The sequence below is a fragment of the Rhinatrema bivittatum genome, chromosome 7 (genome assembly GCF_901001135.1).
Source record: "Rhinatrema bivittatum chromosome 7, aRhiBiv1.1, whole genome shotgun sequence".
NCBI classification, from domain to species: domain Eukaryota; kingdom Metazoa; phylum Chordata; class Amphibia; order Gymnophiona; family Rhinatrematidae; genus Rhinatrema; species Rhinatrema bivittatum.
This window is the reverse complement of record NC_042621.1, coordinates 54797146-54809222: the sequence shown is the minus strand read 5'-3', so window position 1 is coordinate 54809222 and position 12077 is coordinate 54797146. Positions and strand designations below refer to the sequence as shown.

Below are 12077 nucleotides of genomic sequence, written 5' to 3'. Positions count from 1 at the left end.
GATGGCCTGGTCGGAACAACATCTCATTAGCATAACAGCGTCTCACATTGCTGGGGTCGACAACGTGCAGGCGGATTTTCTCAGCAGGCATCGTCTAGATCCCGGAGAGTGGGAACTGGCGGACGAAGCGTTTCTTCTCATCTGCAGGACGTGGGGAGTTCCCCACATGGATCGGATGGCCACGTGGCACAACGCGAAGGCTCCGCGTTTTTACAGTCTGCGTCGAGAGAGGGCAGCAGTGGGCGTCGATGCGTTGGTGCTTCCTTGGCCGACGGATGTGCTGCTGTACGTGTTTCCCCCGTGGCCAAGGATCGGCGAGATTCTGCGGCGCATAGAATTGTACCCGTCCAACGTGGTCATGGTGGCACCGGAGTGGCCACGCCGTCCATGGTTCGCAGACCTCATACAGTTGTCGGTGACGGCTCCCCTTCGTCTTCAGGGGTTCGCGGGGCTGCTTCAGGGCCCCGTGTGTTTGGAGGATGCGGATCACTTCTGTCTCGCGGCATGGCTTTTGAGAGGAATCGGTTGAAGAGAAAAGGTTACTCAGACACAGTTATTGCTACGCTACTGAGGTCCCGGAAGCAATCTACGTCCCTGGCTTATGTCAGGGTATGGGTAGTTTTTGAGGATTGGTGTGTGAAGCAAGGTTTGGATCCCACTACCGTTGCGGTCCCTGATATTCTGGCTTTCCTCCAGGCGGGACTGGCCAGAGGATTGGCGTGCAGTTCCCTACGGGTCCAAGTGGCGGTACTTGGTTGTTTGCGGGGGAAGGTCGGGGGATCCTCCCTGGCTCTTCACCCGGATATAGCCCGTTTCCTGAAAGGGGCTAAACATCTCCATCCTCCCTTGCGTCCTCCCTGTCCGGCTTGGAATTTCCATTGGGTTCTTTCGGCCTTATGTTCGGCGCCGTTTGAGCCTTTGCAGCGCTCTACTGTCGAAGATCTCACGTTAAAGACAGTGTTTTCTGGTGGCGATTTCTTCGGCTCGCCGTCTCTCGGAATTGCAGGCGTTGTCCTGTAGGGAGCCGTTCTTGCGAATCTCCGACACAGGCGTTTCCTTGCGGACTGTCCCTTCCTTTCTTCCTAAGGTCGTCTCGGCTTTTCATTTGAACCAATCCGTTGAACTTCCCGCTTTCGCGGTCGGGGAGTCGTCGGATCCGAAATCGAGAGATTTACGGAAGCTGGATGTGCGGAGGTCCCTCCTTCGCTTTCTGGAGGTCACTAATCCTTTTCGGGTAACGGATCATCTGTTTGTCCTCCTTTCCGGCTCAAGAAAGGGTGCTGCAGCGTCTCGTACGACGATCGCCCGTTGGCTCAAAGAGGCCATAGGCTCAGCGTACATGGTACGGGGAAAGCCTCCGCTGGTGGATCTTCGGGCTCATTCGACAAGGTCTCACGCTGCGTCTTGGGCAGAGGCTTCTCAGGTGTCGCCTCAAGAGATTTGTAGGGCGGCTACCTGGAAGTCGTTGCATACCTTCGTCCGACGTTACCGTCTGGATGTTCAGGCCGCTGAGGCTGGAGGTTTTGGGGAGAGGGTACTCCGAGCGGGACTCTCTGCTTCCCACCCTCGGTAAGTTGGCTCTGGTACATCCCAGGTGTCCTGGACTGATCCTGGTACGTACAGGGAAAGGAAAATTAGTTTCTTACCTGATAATTTTCGTTCCTGTAGTACCAAGGATCAGTCCAGGATCCCGCCCGCAGTACTACGCTAAGGTATCGGAGAGTCCGCTCATCGTTGTTTCCGTACGCTCTCTGCTTGTTCGCTCTCCCGGTTGGGGAGTCTGGTTCCTGCAAGGGTTGGAATTGTTTCCGTTTAAGTAGCGAGTTTGGCTAGTTAGCTATGGTTGCCTAATTGGGTTTCTACTTTGACATTACGTATGACTGAGGGGCTGTGACTGGCACAGGGGCATATAAGGCTCCGCCCACAAGTTTTAGTCTGTCTCCATCTACTGGTGCGGAGTCACAACCCAGGTGTCCTGGACTGATCCTTGGTGCTACAGGAACGAAAATTATCAGGTAAGAAACTAATTTTCCTATCCCGTTAGACAGATAGCCCCTTCCATTCCTTGGCACTCTTGATTCCATGCCATTGGACCTGGGAGGGTCAGAAATTTGCTTGTAATGTTAGGCAGTTAGGGTCTGCCACTGACCCTTATGCTTTGCTATCTGTTGTTCCAAGTGTTTGCTTGGTTTTTCTATGCTCGTTGTGGCTGTGAGCCAATCATTGGGTGTTCATAGGCAAATGTTTTCTGTTCTTCCTTTCAGATGCTAGCGAATCACAGTTTTCTTTTTGGAGGTCTTTCTCAGCCCAGGTTTTTGTTGTCTTGTGACATGGAGAGAAACTGTGCAGTCTTCAATCAAGAGGTCTTCTCGTGGTAGGGTTTTTATGCCCCTTCCTGTACCACAGGAGGATCTAGGCCTACTGGTGCTTGTTAAGGGTTCGCTATTGGGAACCTCTGCTTGCAATACTTTCTGTGAGGTGCAGTGTGCTTCTTATCCTGAGTTTGCAACACTCCCCACCTTAGGTGCCTATGTGGCACATCTGGTTTTGTCTCTGTCCTATGGATCTCTTTTATGTAGAACCTAACACTTTTCCCTCCTTTTGGGTTAGCTGCCTCACGTACAAAAGGGAGAAAGATGGTGCCTTCAGCAATATAGGGTTTTCCTGCTTTGTCCTGTTTTGGGCAGCCTGTAGCTAGGGATTCACCCATGTGTGAGGGCTGCCATCCTGCTTATCCTCAGAGAAAGCAGAGTTACTTACCTATAACAAGTGTTTTCTGAGGACAGCTGGATGTCAGTCATCACAAAACCCACCTATTTTCCCATAGAGTTGGTTTCTCCATGTATTAGCTATATCATGGACTCTGCCTAGGGGGCAGGGAAATAACTACAGCTGCACATGCTCAGTAGAGCATGCTGAAAGCGCTGAATTCTTTGAGATCAAAGTTCTGTGATAGGCTGCATTGGATGATGTCACCCGTTTGTGAGGAGTGACACCATGCTGTCCTCAGAGAACACCTTTTACCTGTATGCAACGCTGCTTTTTTTTAGTTTTACCACAGTTGGCGAAGGGGGCACTACTGTGTCCCTCTCTTCCATGTGCTTTTGATGTGTCTTAAGTCTCTTGCTAGTAACATTTAACAGATTCACTGTATTCTGCTCTGAAATTGTATTGTCAGTGTGACTGGAGATAGATTTTCATGTTTCTTTTAGCATACATGTCTTAGGCAGCCATTGTGACAATGCTGCTGTTTCATAATTAGACGTGTCATATGTCAGTTTGTGGTACCTTAAAGGCCTTAATTTTATTGAATTTTTAATGTAAACCGCACTGACCAGAATCACTCTGTGGGAGCGATATATAAGAATGCAGAAATTAATTGAATGTGTGCATTGGTTTTTAAATAAAATTCTATAAAATTCTTGTTGGGTTTTTTTTTTTTGTTGTTGTTGTGTAAAGGGTATTTCTGTAGAACCGGGAAGCTCAAAGGCAAAATCCATTTTGTTGCTGACTGAGAAAAATGTATGGAAAGCAATTGGTGTATTGAATTATTTAGAGCATACAGAAGCTAAAATTCCACAGGAACTATATGACTTTACATTGGGGATTTTAAAGGCCAAGGAAGATAGGAAACTTGAAAGGCCACTCTGTCAGTACCTTAAAGAATTAGGTGCCTGCAGGTAAGTAAATGCTAAATATTAAGTTGCTAAAGATGTGATAAATAATGTTAAATAAGCTGCCATTAGTATATAATACATATATTATACTATTAATGCATTCTTTTATTTCATACACTATATGTTCAAAATATTTTCAGCATGATTTATGTATAGCTGATTTTGTATTCCTCTGTATAAAGTCCTACATTAATTACATTTTAGAGAATTAAAAATGACTCCAAGAATACCTTGTTGATACTGGAAGAGTCATTTGTTGAACTTTAATTTGGTATACATTTCATGCATTTATAGATATTGTATACATGCTCTGGCCTGAAATAGGTATTTCAAGAAGTAGGTTTTACAATATTTTACCAGTTCTGTACTACCTTAGTTATGCACAGATTATTTGACTGTTTATCTAGGATGTTTGCTTAAGCTGATTTATATGGCAGATCAGGTAAAAAATATTGGCTTGCATGTCAGAACTGTTATAGAGCTACTAGTGCCCTGGAAAATTAAAAGTATTATCAATATCGCAATAAAATATACTAGACTGAGTTGTTCATGTTTGTAATTGTGCAGAAAATTAATCCTTCTTATGTATATATGGATTTTATGCCAATTCCCAAAGACTGAAAGAGCAAGGGCAAAGGAAGTAACATACTAGCAGTGTTTGAAAGTGTATGTTTTTATTATGTAAATGTTCGCACATGTGTGGGTGCACTCACCCTCATTTTAAAATCAGACTGAGTTTTCCCTAGCTTTTGTTTTGGCAACATGAGTCTTCCCCATGTCCACATTACCCGCTTCTCTCTGGACATTTAAATTCAAGATGGTGATTCATAACCCACTGTGTTAATTTTTTTTTTCTTTTTTGCTGAGGATGCTGTAGTTTGTGTTGAGTTCAACACTGCCAGTGATTTAAAAAAATTGGCTCATGTGGTTAGGTATCATTCACAAACTATTCTCAGTTGATACATATAATTTTGCATGTTCTCATACGCTTCTTTCCTCTCATCATTTTCTTCTATAACATCATTTTTAGAAATTCTGGTAGCTTTACAGTTTTATAAAGAGAGAAATTTTTTTAAAGTGATTTACCCAGAAAAATGGCTGTATTACCTGGACAAAATAGCTTTTTGAAAATTACCACCCTGTATGTGGGTACAAGTTACATGCATTGTTCCTCAACACATATACTTTTATGTGCAATTCTCATGGAGGCATTCCTGGAACAGGGCTAGGCCAGGAGAAGCAACAACACGTGTAGTTTTGACCGGAAAAAGAATCCAGATAAAAAGCAGGTGCAAATCTCTGCATGTACTTTTTTCCTGGTCAATTGTCAAAGGGAAAATACATATACATCTATGGGTAAAAGTACCTGCAGACTTTGCACCTGCCTGCACAGATTTGAAAATTGCACCCTATATGTCCCTGCAGTGCAAGCTGTAATCTGAATTTGTCTGACATTGGCTCTAGGTTTTTTGTTACCATTGGTGACAAGGTAACTGTGTTTTTGGGGAGCCTTTCATTAGGAGACTATGATTTTGGAAATGACATTTGTTTAAATAAAAAACATCCTCCTTTTTGTGGTTTTTAAGACACTGTGATAATTGGATCCTGACTTCTAATGCTATTGCATGCATGAAATTCCTGCAGTGATGTCAAGTCTGTTCCACAGACTTTTCAGCACAAAACTGGCCTTGGATGACTTAAAACTGGATATGTCTTTCTTTTGACAAGTAATGCAGACATACCTATTCTACCTCAGGGAAAAGGGCAGGAATTTTATTCCTGGTACATACACACACTGGATTAATTTGGAATATTTTAAACCTGAGGGACCTGAATAATCTCCTGTTAAAAGATACATTTAGTATGGCTTCCTTTGGTACAATTCTTCATATTCCTAAATCAGAGGAACTGATTGATGCATGCTGAACCTCAGAAAGTCTTAGAGAAACATCCTAATCACCAGAAGTATTGCAGTTTTGGTAGTGCCTATTCTTGCCAATATCCTGTCTTGCCTTTCGACTTGGCTACAGCACAGAGATTTATCACATTCATGTTTCTTATTGTTCATGCCAGAGTAGTCCAGACGAGTGGGTTATCTCTTAGGGTAAAACTACAAGGCTGAAATTGCAGTAGTTGTCGCTCCTAAAGAACATGGCCTTAAACACTGTTCCCATCTTGAATTGGCCCGAGTCAGGCCATATAGGGGATCCAACCAAAGAAGCTCCTAGCATCACTTACCTCCACTGTGTAAAACTTATCAACTGTGAATCCATCTCAAAGCTGTAGGTCCCGTGTAGGGAGGTTTGAGATCTCCTCTTTCTACACACTGTCCTGTGGGGAAGCTCAGTCTGGCCTCCTCTGAGGGATGTTGGACCCAGCACGGGAGGACTCAGGTCACGAAGCCATGGCACATAACTACTTGGGGAGAGACTATAGGAAAGAAAAGGTAATTTAAGTGGAGATGCAAGCTTTTTATCTTATCATGAGTTTCCCTGGTAGTTTTGGTTCCTTCCACGGACTGTGATCTTAAAAGACTAGGACAATCTGCTTTTCCCCCCACCCCCCAAGTGATCTAAAATTTATATTCTTCTCTTCCCTGGGAAAGGAATATAATTCCCTCATAGTCTTGGCCATCTTAAGGTTGGCATCAAGTGTCACACAGAGGAAATCCTTTCTTCAAAAGTCAGTTGTAGTGAGAAGTATTTATGGGGTAGAGGCTAGAAGCCCCTACAGATTACTGCTTCTCATTGCTCATCCAAGAGCTGCAGGAAATCACATCCTGGAATTAAGGGTTGCTAGCTTCTCTCTCCCATAATCCCCTTCTGAGGAGACAATCTCTTTTTTTTTTTTTTTTTTTGTCTGCTGGATTGGTATGTCGTCGTCCTCTTGTGCAGTTCATTCCCTAGGACTGTCCCAGCCAATGGAGTACTCTAGCATCCAAAACATCGCTAAGGCTAACCTAAGGTTCTTCCATGTAGGGATATGGATAAGAGCTGGGAAGAGCTCAAGGAATAATCCAAAAGTACTGTCCAAACAGGATCACTTTGGGAAATCTTTTTTAAAACAGGCATAAACAATCCTCAGCAGCACAAGCCTGATTTGGTCTTAAAAGACCCTCTGAGAAGTTTTACTTGTGTAGGGAGCGAAGGGAGCCATTTCTACAAGCTGTTCCTGCCATCACTCTGCTAGAAGGGATGGTGAGAGAAGATCAAACACACTTGCGCGATTGCGATCTGCTCATTTCGCTTCTGTGGCACTGACAGTCGGCGACACGAAAATGCTAAGCTTTAAACAGAAAACTCCCGCCGATTCTGTTAAGGAGGAAATGACGTATGTATGTATTTCCGCCCTGGAGGCGACTGTTCAGTTCCTTGTAAACCGGTGCGATATGTATTCTTTACAGGAACATCGGTATATAAAAATTTAAAAATAAATAAATAAATAAATATGTGGTCATCTGCGTCATCAAGACGCCATTTTGGATATGGAGGAGATCTGTCCAAAAATGGATATGTACGTCATCAAGCGGCCATATTAGATGTTATTATAACAAACTAATCTGTCTAATGGTCTCCTTAAAAAAACTAAAGGATGTAACCATCTATATGAGGGGCTCCAAAAAATTGATATAAGAAAGAAAAAGAAAGACGTTTAAACCCATTGCAAACTGGAAATATGATCATAAATAAACTATTAAATGAGTGTGTACCATTTACTTCATTTACACATACGTCATTTCCTCCTTAACAGAATTGGCGGGAGTTTTCTGTTTAAAGCTTAGCGTTTTCGGGCCGCCGACTGTCAGTGCCACAGCAGCGAAACGAGCAGATCGCAATCGCGCAAGTGAGTTTTTTAACCTTTGTTTGATCTTGTTACAACATTCTTTATAGCCGTGATGTTAGTTATCCCACGGACATGCTTTTCATTCTGTGCTCTATTAGTCCCAGTGAGGAAGAAGCACTTCGACCACAAAAAGCCATCGTTCCATCTTAATTGGTATAACAATTCTTTTGTATACCATTATTTACTCCTACAACAGTGGACTTATACTGGACTGATAAGATAGCTTAATGGAATAATATATTAAGCATCTTTTTTTCTGGGGTCACCAATGATTACAAACTCATTCTATCATCCACATTGTTGGAGTTGGAGCTTCAGAATAAGTAGCCATATAGGCATCTGATTTAGCCTAGTATTGGCACTTTATGAAGTTTCCCCAGTTTGATTACATACAATCCCTTTGAATTTGAGATAGACTTTTTCATGGTTTATTGTTGATACTATAAGTATCTGGCATTTTCTGGATCATTTTTTTGAGAGAAGAACTCCAGCATGCCTGTGAAGTCATTTGCTGAAATAGCTCCTCTTCCAACCTCTCTGCTAATGGAGTGATGGTAAGAACAGTCTGCAGGAACAGTTCCCTTCACGCCCTACACAAATGAAGCTTCCCAGAGAACTGGAGCGGCACAAATACTGCTATGCCTGAGAGAAATGTGTAGACCCCATGAACATCCCTGTTTATCTGTTCCTGAACATACCCAGATCAGTCCAGAAAAGTGGGTTGTGTATCCCTACCAGCAGGAGGAGTCAGAGAACAATTGGAACTTTGGGCACTGCTACATAACGAGTGTGCCCCTGCAGTCCTTCAGTATTTCTCCGACTCCAGCAGATGGTAGGGTGCATCTCCTGCAGTCTTAGTTTTTTTCAGGGTAGTTAGGAAATTTGTTGTTTTATTTTTCCTTCTCGTTTGCTTCCTGAGTTGTTAGGCACCTTCATGGGCCATCCCTCGGTGGAAGCCAGGCGTCCGGGGGGGGGGGGGGTTTAGACACCACTAACTGTGTTTCGCCCGCTCCGTCCCGGGGTGTACAAGCCAGGGGCTCCTGGTCTTCCTACCCTCAAAGCTGCTCCCTCGACCCCCATTAGTGCAGGCTTCAGTAGTTTAGTTTAAAGTTAGTTTAAAAAAAAAAAATTCTCTTCAGTCTGAGGTAAGGAGTCTGCACCGGGGGAGCCTGCTGTGCAGCAGGCTGTGGGGACAGCTTTGAGCAGTCGCAGTTTCGTTTCCTTCCTCTCCCGGGGCTCCGGGTTGATAGTGAAGGGTAGGCAGTGTGTGTACCGGGTCCAGGCTGCGTTTTCAGCACCCGGGTGGCTGAACCAGTGCGGTTCCTCGCGAAGGCCTTGTTTTTCTATTTTTTTTTCCTGCTCTGCCGGCGGCGCTCGCGCGGCTGCAGTTCTCGGGCCTATTTTTTCTTCCCTTAGCTGCTCTGACCACGTGACTACGCAGCCCGGCATGGCGCCACGAAAATCGTCAGTCTGCCGCTCCTGTGGAGCGCTCGGGCAGAATTTGAACTCTGTGTCGTTGTGCCCAGACTGCTTCGGTTTGGAAGGCCCGTCGGGGGGGGGGGGGGGGGTGTGACTCGCGACAGTCTGAGCAAGAAGAGAATTCCCCCCCTCCCACTTTGGTCCCCATGGCAGTAGATCCGATGTTGGGGACTGGGGAATCGGCCCCGCAGGACCCCCCAGATGGGGGAGGTAGACGCGGGAGATTTTTCCCCAGAGTTTATCTTGTTGATGCATCAGGCCTTTTTGGCTCGGAGATAGACTTCCTTAAAGAGACCCGGGCGCGCTGGGGATCCCGCTGAGCCCCCTCTGAAGCAGGGACGTCCTGCAGCCACCCAGCAGCGCCCTGTGGTCCATTCCATCGTAGAAGCTGTCGGAGGCAGATTATCCGGCTTTTACGTGGAATGGGCAAGAATAAGCTCGGATCGATGAGTCTTGGAGGTGATCAGAGATGGTTACGCCCTGGAGTTTTCGCGTCCAGTATGGGAAGTGTTCGTGGAGTCCCGTGTGCTCTCTCTCGCACCAAACGTGAGGCGGTACAGGATACCCTGCAGCGGCTGCTCAACCTCAGAGCCATTGTCCCACTGCCAGAAGCGTATCAGGGTCAGGGACGGTATTCAATTTACTTCTTGGTCCAAAAAAAGGAGGGCACTTTTCGTCCCATCCTCGATCTGCAGAAACTCAACTGTTGTCTTAGGGCCCTTCGTTTTCGTATGGAAACCCTATGGACTGTGATGGCGGTGGTTCGAAAGGGAGAGTTTCTAGCATCCCTGGATCTCACGGAGACGTATCTTCATATTCTGATCTGGATACATCATCAGCGGTTCCTGTGCTTCAAGGTCTTGGGTCAGCACTTCCAGTTTCGAGCCCTTCTGTTTGACCTTGCCACAGCTCCTCGACTTTCACCAAGGTTATGGTGGTGGTAGCGGCTTTCCTTCGCAAGGAGGGTATTCTGGTCCATCCTTACCTGGACGACTGGTTGATTCACGCCAAGTCTCGGGAGGATTGCGTATGGTCCGTCCACACGGTGATGGTCACCTTAAAGTCACTCGGGTGGGTCATCAATGTGCAGAAAAGTCATTTGGAACCCACCCAGAAGCTGATTTACTTGGGAGCGCGATTCGATACATTACAAGGCAAGGTGTTTCTGGCAGAGGATCATCTGCGGAAGTTGCAAGAACAGATTCACGCTCTCCTTCGGAGAGAGCAGCCCCCAATGTGGCATCATCTGCAAGTCCTGGGCTCCATGGCTTCCACCTTGGATTTGGTGCCCTGGGCGTTTGCTCACTTGCAACCATTACAACGTGCGCTCTTGTCGCGCTGGAGTCCGGTTTCGGAACAGTTCCATCTCCCAATGCCGCTACTTCCCGAGTCCAGACTCAGTCTGTTGCGCGACAATCTGGAATGGGGAGTGAACTTGGATTCTCCGGATTGGATAATAATCTCCACCGATGCCAGTCTGACCAGCTGGGGAGCAGTGTGTGCAGACAGAACCGCCCAAGGGCTCTGGTCTCCGGAGGGGCCCTGGTCCATCAATCGGCTCGAGACGAGAGCCGTACGGCTGGCCTTACAGGCATTTCTCCTCTGGATACGGAACAGCATGGTTCGCGTGTTCTCCGACAATGCGATGACGGTAGCTTACATCCAACCACCAAGGGGGCACAAGAAGTCCCGTGGTTGCGCTCAAAGTGCACCTCCTGTTTGCCTGGGTGGAGCGCCATCTCCAGGGAATTGCAGCTTCTCACGTCGCGGGAGTGGAGAACGTGCAGGCCGATTTTCTCAGCAGACAACAGCTTGATCCTGGGGAATGGGAACTGTCTCGCGACGCGTGGAACCTCATTTGCGCCCGGTGGGCTATGCCGCAGTGGGATCTGATGGCAACCAGGGCGAACGGGAAGACGGACAGATTTTTCAGCCGTCGGCGAGAGCAGGGCTCAGTGGATCTCGATGCGCTGGTGTTCCTGGCCCACAGGAATTCTTCTGTACGCCTTTCCTCCGTGGCCCCTCATCGGTCGACTTCTTCGTCGCATCGAACTCCATCCCTGCAGGGTGGTTCTGGTGGCGCCGGAGTGGCTGCGTCGCCCGTGGTTTGCGGATCTGATTCGCATGGCCCTAGAGGGTCCATTGCAACTCGCTCGTGTACCACATCTTCTCTGTCAGGGGCCCATATTTTCGGATCCGGAGGATCACTTTTCTCTCGCGGCTTGGCTTTTGAGAGGCGACGTTTACGCTTGAAGGGTTATTCCGAGCAGGTTATTTCCACGCTCCTATAGGCTCGCAGTCCAGCCATGTCTATGGCTTATGTTCGTGTTTGGAAACTGTTTGAGGCATGGTGTCTCCAATGCTCCTGCAATCCGTTGACAGTGGACGTCATCCGGGTGCTTGAATTTTTGCAGCAAAGACTCTCTAGGGGTTAGTGTTTAATTCCCTTCGAGTTCAGGTGGCAGCGTTGGACGCCTTGCAGGGTCGGTTGAATGGTGTCTCTAGCTGTCCATCCGGATATTGCTCGCTTTCTCAAAGGGGTTAAACATCTGCGTCCGCCTGTCCGGCCTTTATGTCCTGATTGGAGTTTGAATCTAGTTCTCTGGGCGCTGTGCAAAGCCCCCTTTGAGCCTATGCGCAGGGCTTCGTTGAAGGATCTGACTTTAAAAACAGTGTTTTTGATGGCTATTTGCTCGGCCCGCCGGATTTTGAAATTGCAGGCATTGTTGTGCCGCGATCCCTTTCTTCGGATTTATGTCGATAGAATTTCCCTACGCACGGTTCCCTCATTCCTTCCCAAAGTGGTTTCGGCCTTCCATTCAATCAGGTGGTGGATCTTCCTGGTTTTCTGCACTGGGCTCGGGATTCCTCTCAGGGCACGGACCTTCATCTATTGGATGTCGGCGTATTTTGCTGCGCTACCTGGAGGTTACAAATAATTTCTGACGTTCGGATCACTTGTTTCTCCTGTTTGGGGGGCACAAACAGGGTGACAAGGCGTCTAAGGCGACCAGCTCTCCTTGGATTAAGGAAGCCATCTGCTCCGCCTGAATTTCCCGAGGGCGTCAAGTGCCTTTG

At 46.9% G+C, this 12077-nt stretch overlaps 1 protein-coding gene across 6 annotated transcripts in view; it reads left to right on the top strand.

Moving 5' to 3' along the window:
* TDRD12 (tudor domain containing 12) overlaps positions 1-12077 on the top strand; it is a 387684-nt gene that overhangs the window by 268379 nt on the left and 107228 nt on the right. For all 6 annotated transcript variants that reach the window (XM_029608411.1, XM_029608406.1, XM_029608409.1 and 3 more), the window contains one exon: positions 3460-3680. In XM_029608411.1, coding sequence (XP_029464271.1) covers positions 3460-3680 — 221 coding nt within the window. The remainder of the gene's footprint in view (positions 1-3459; positions 3681-12077) is intronic.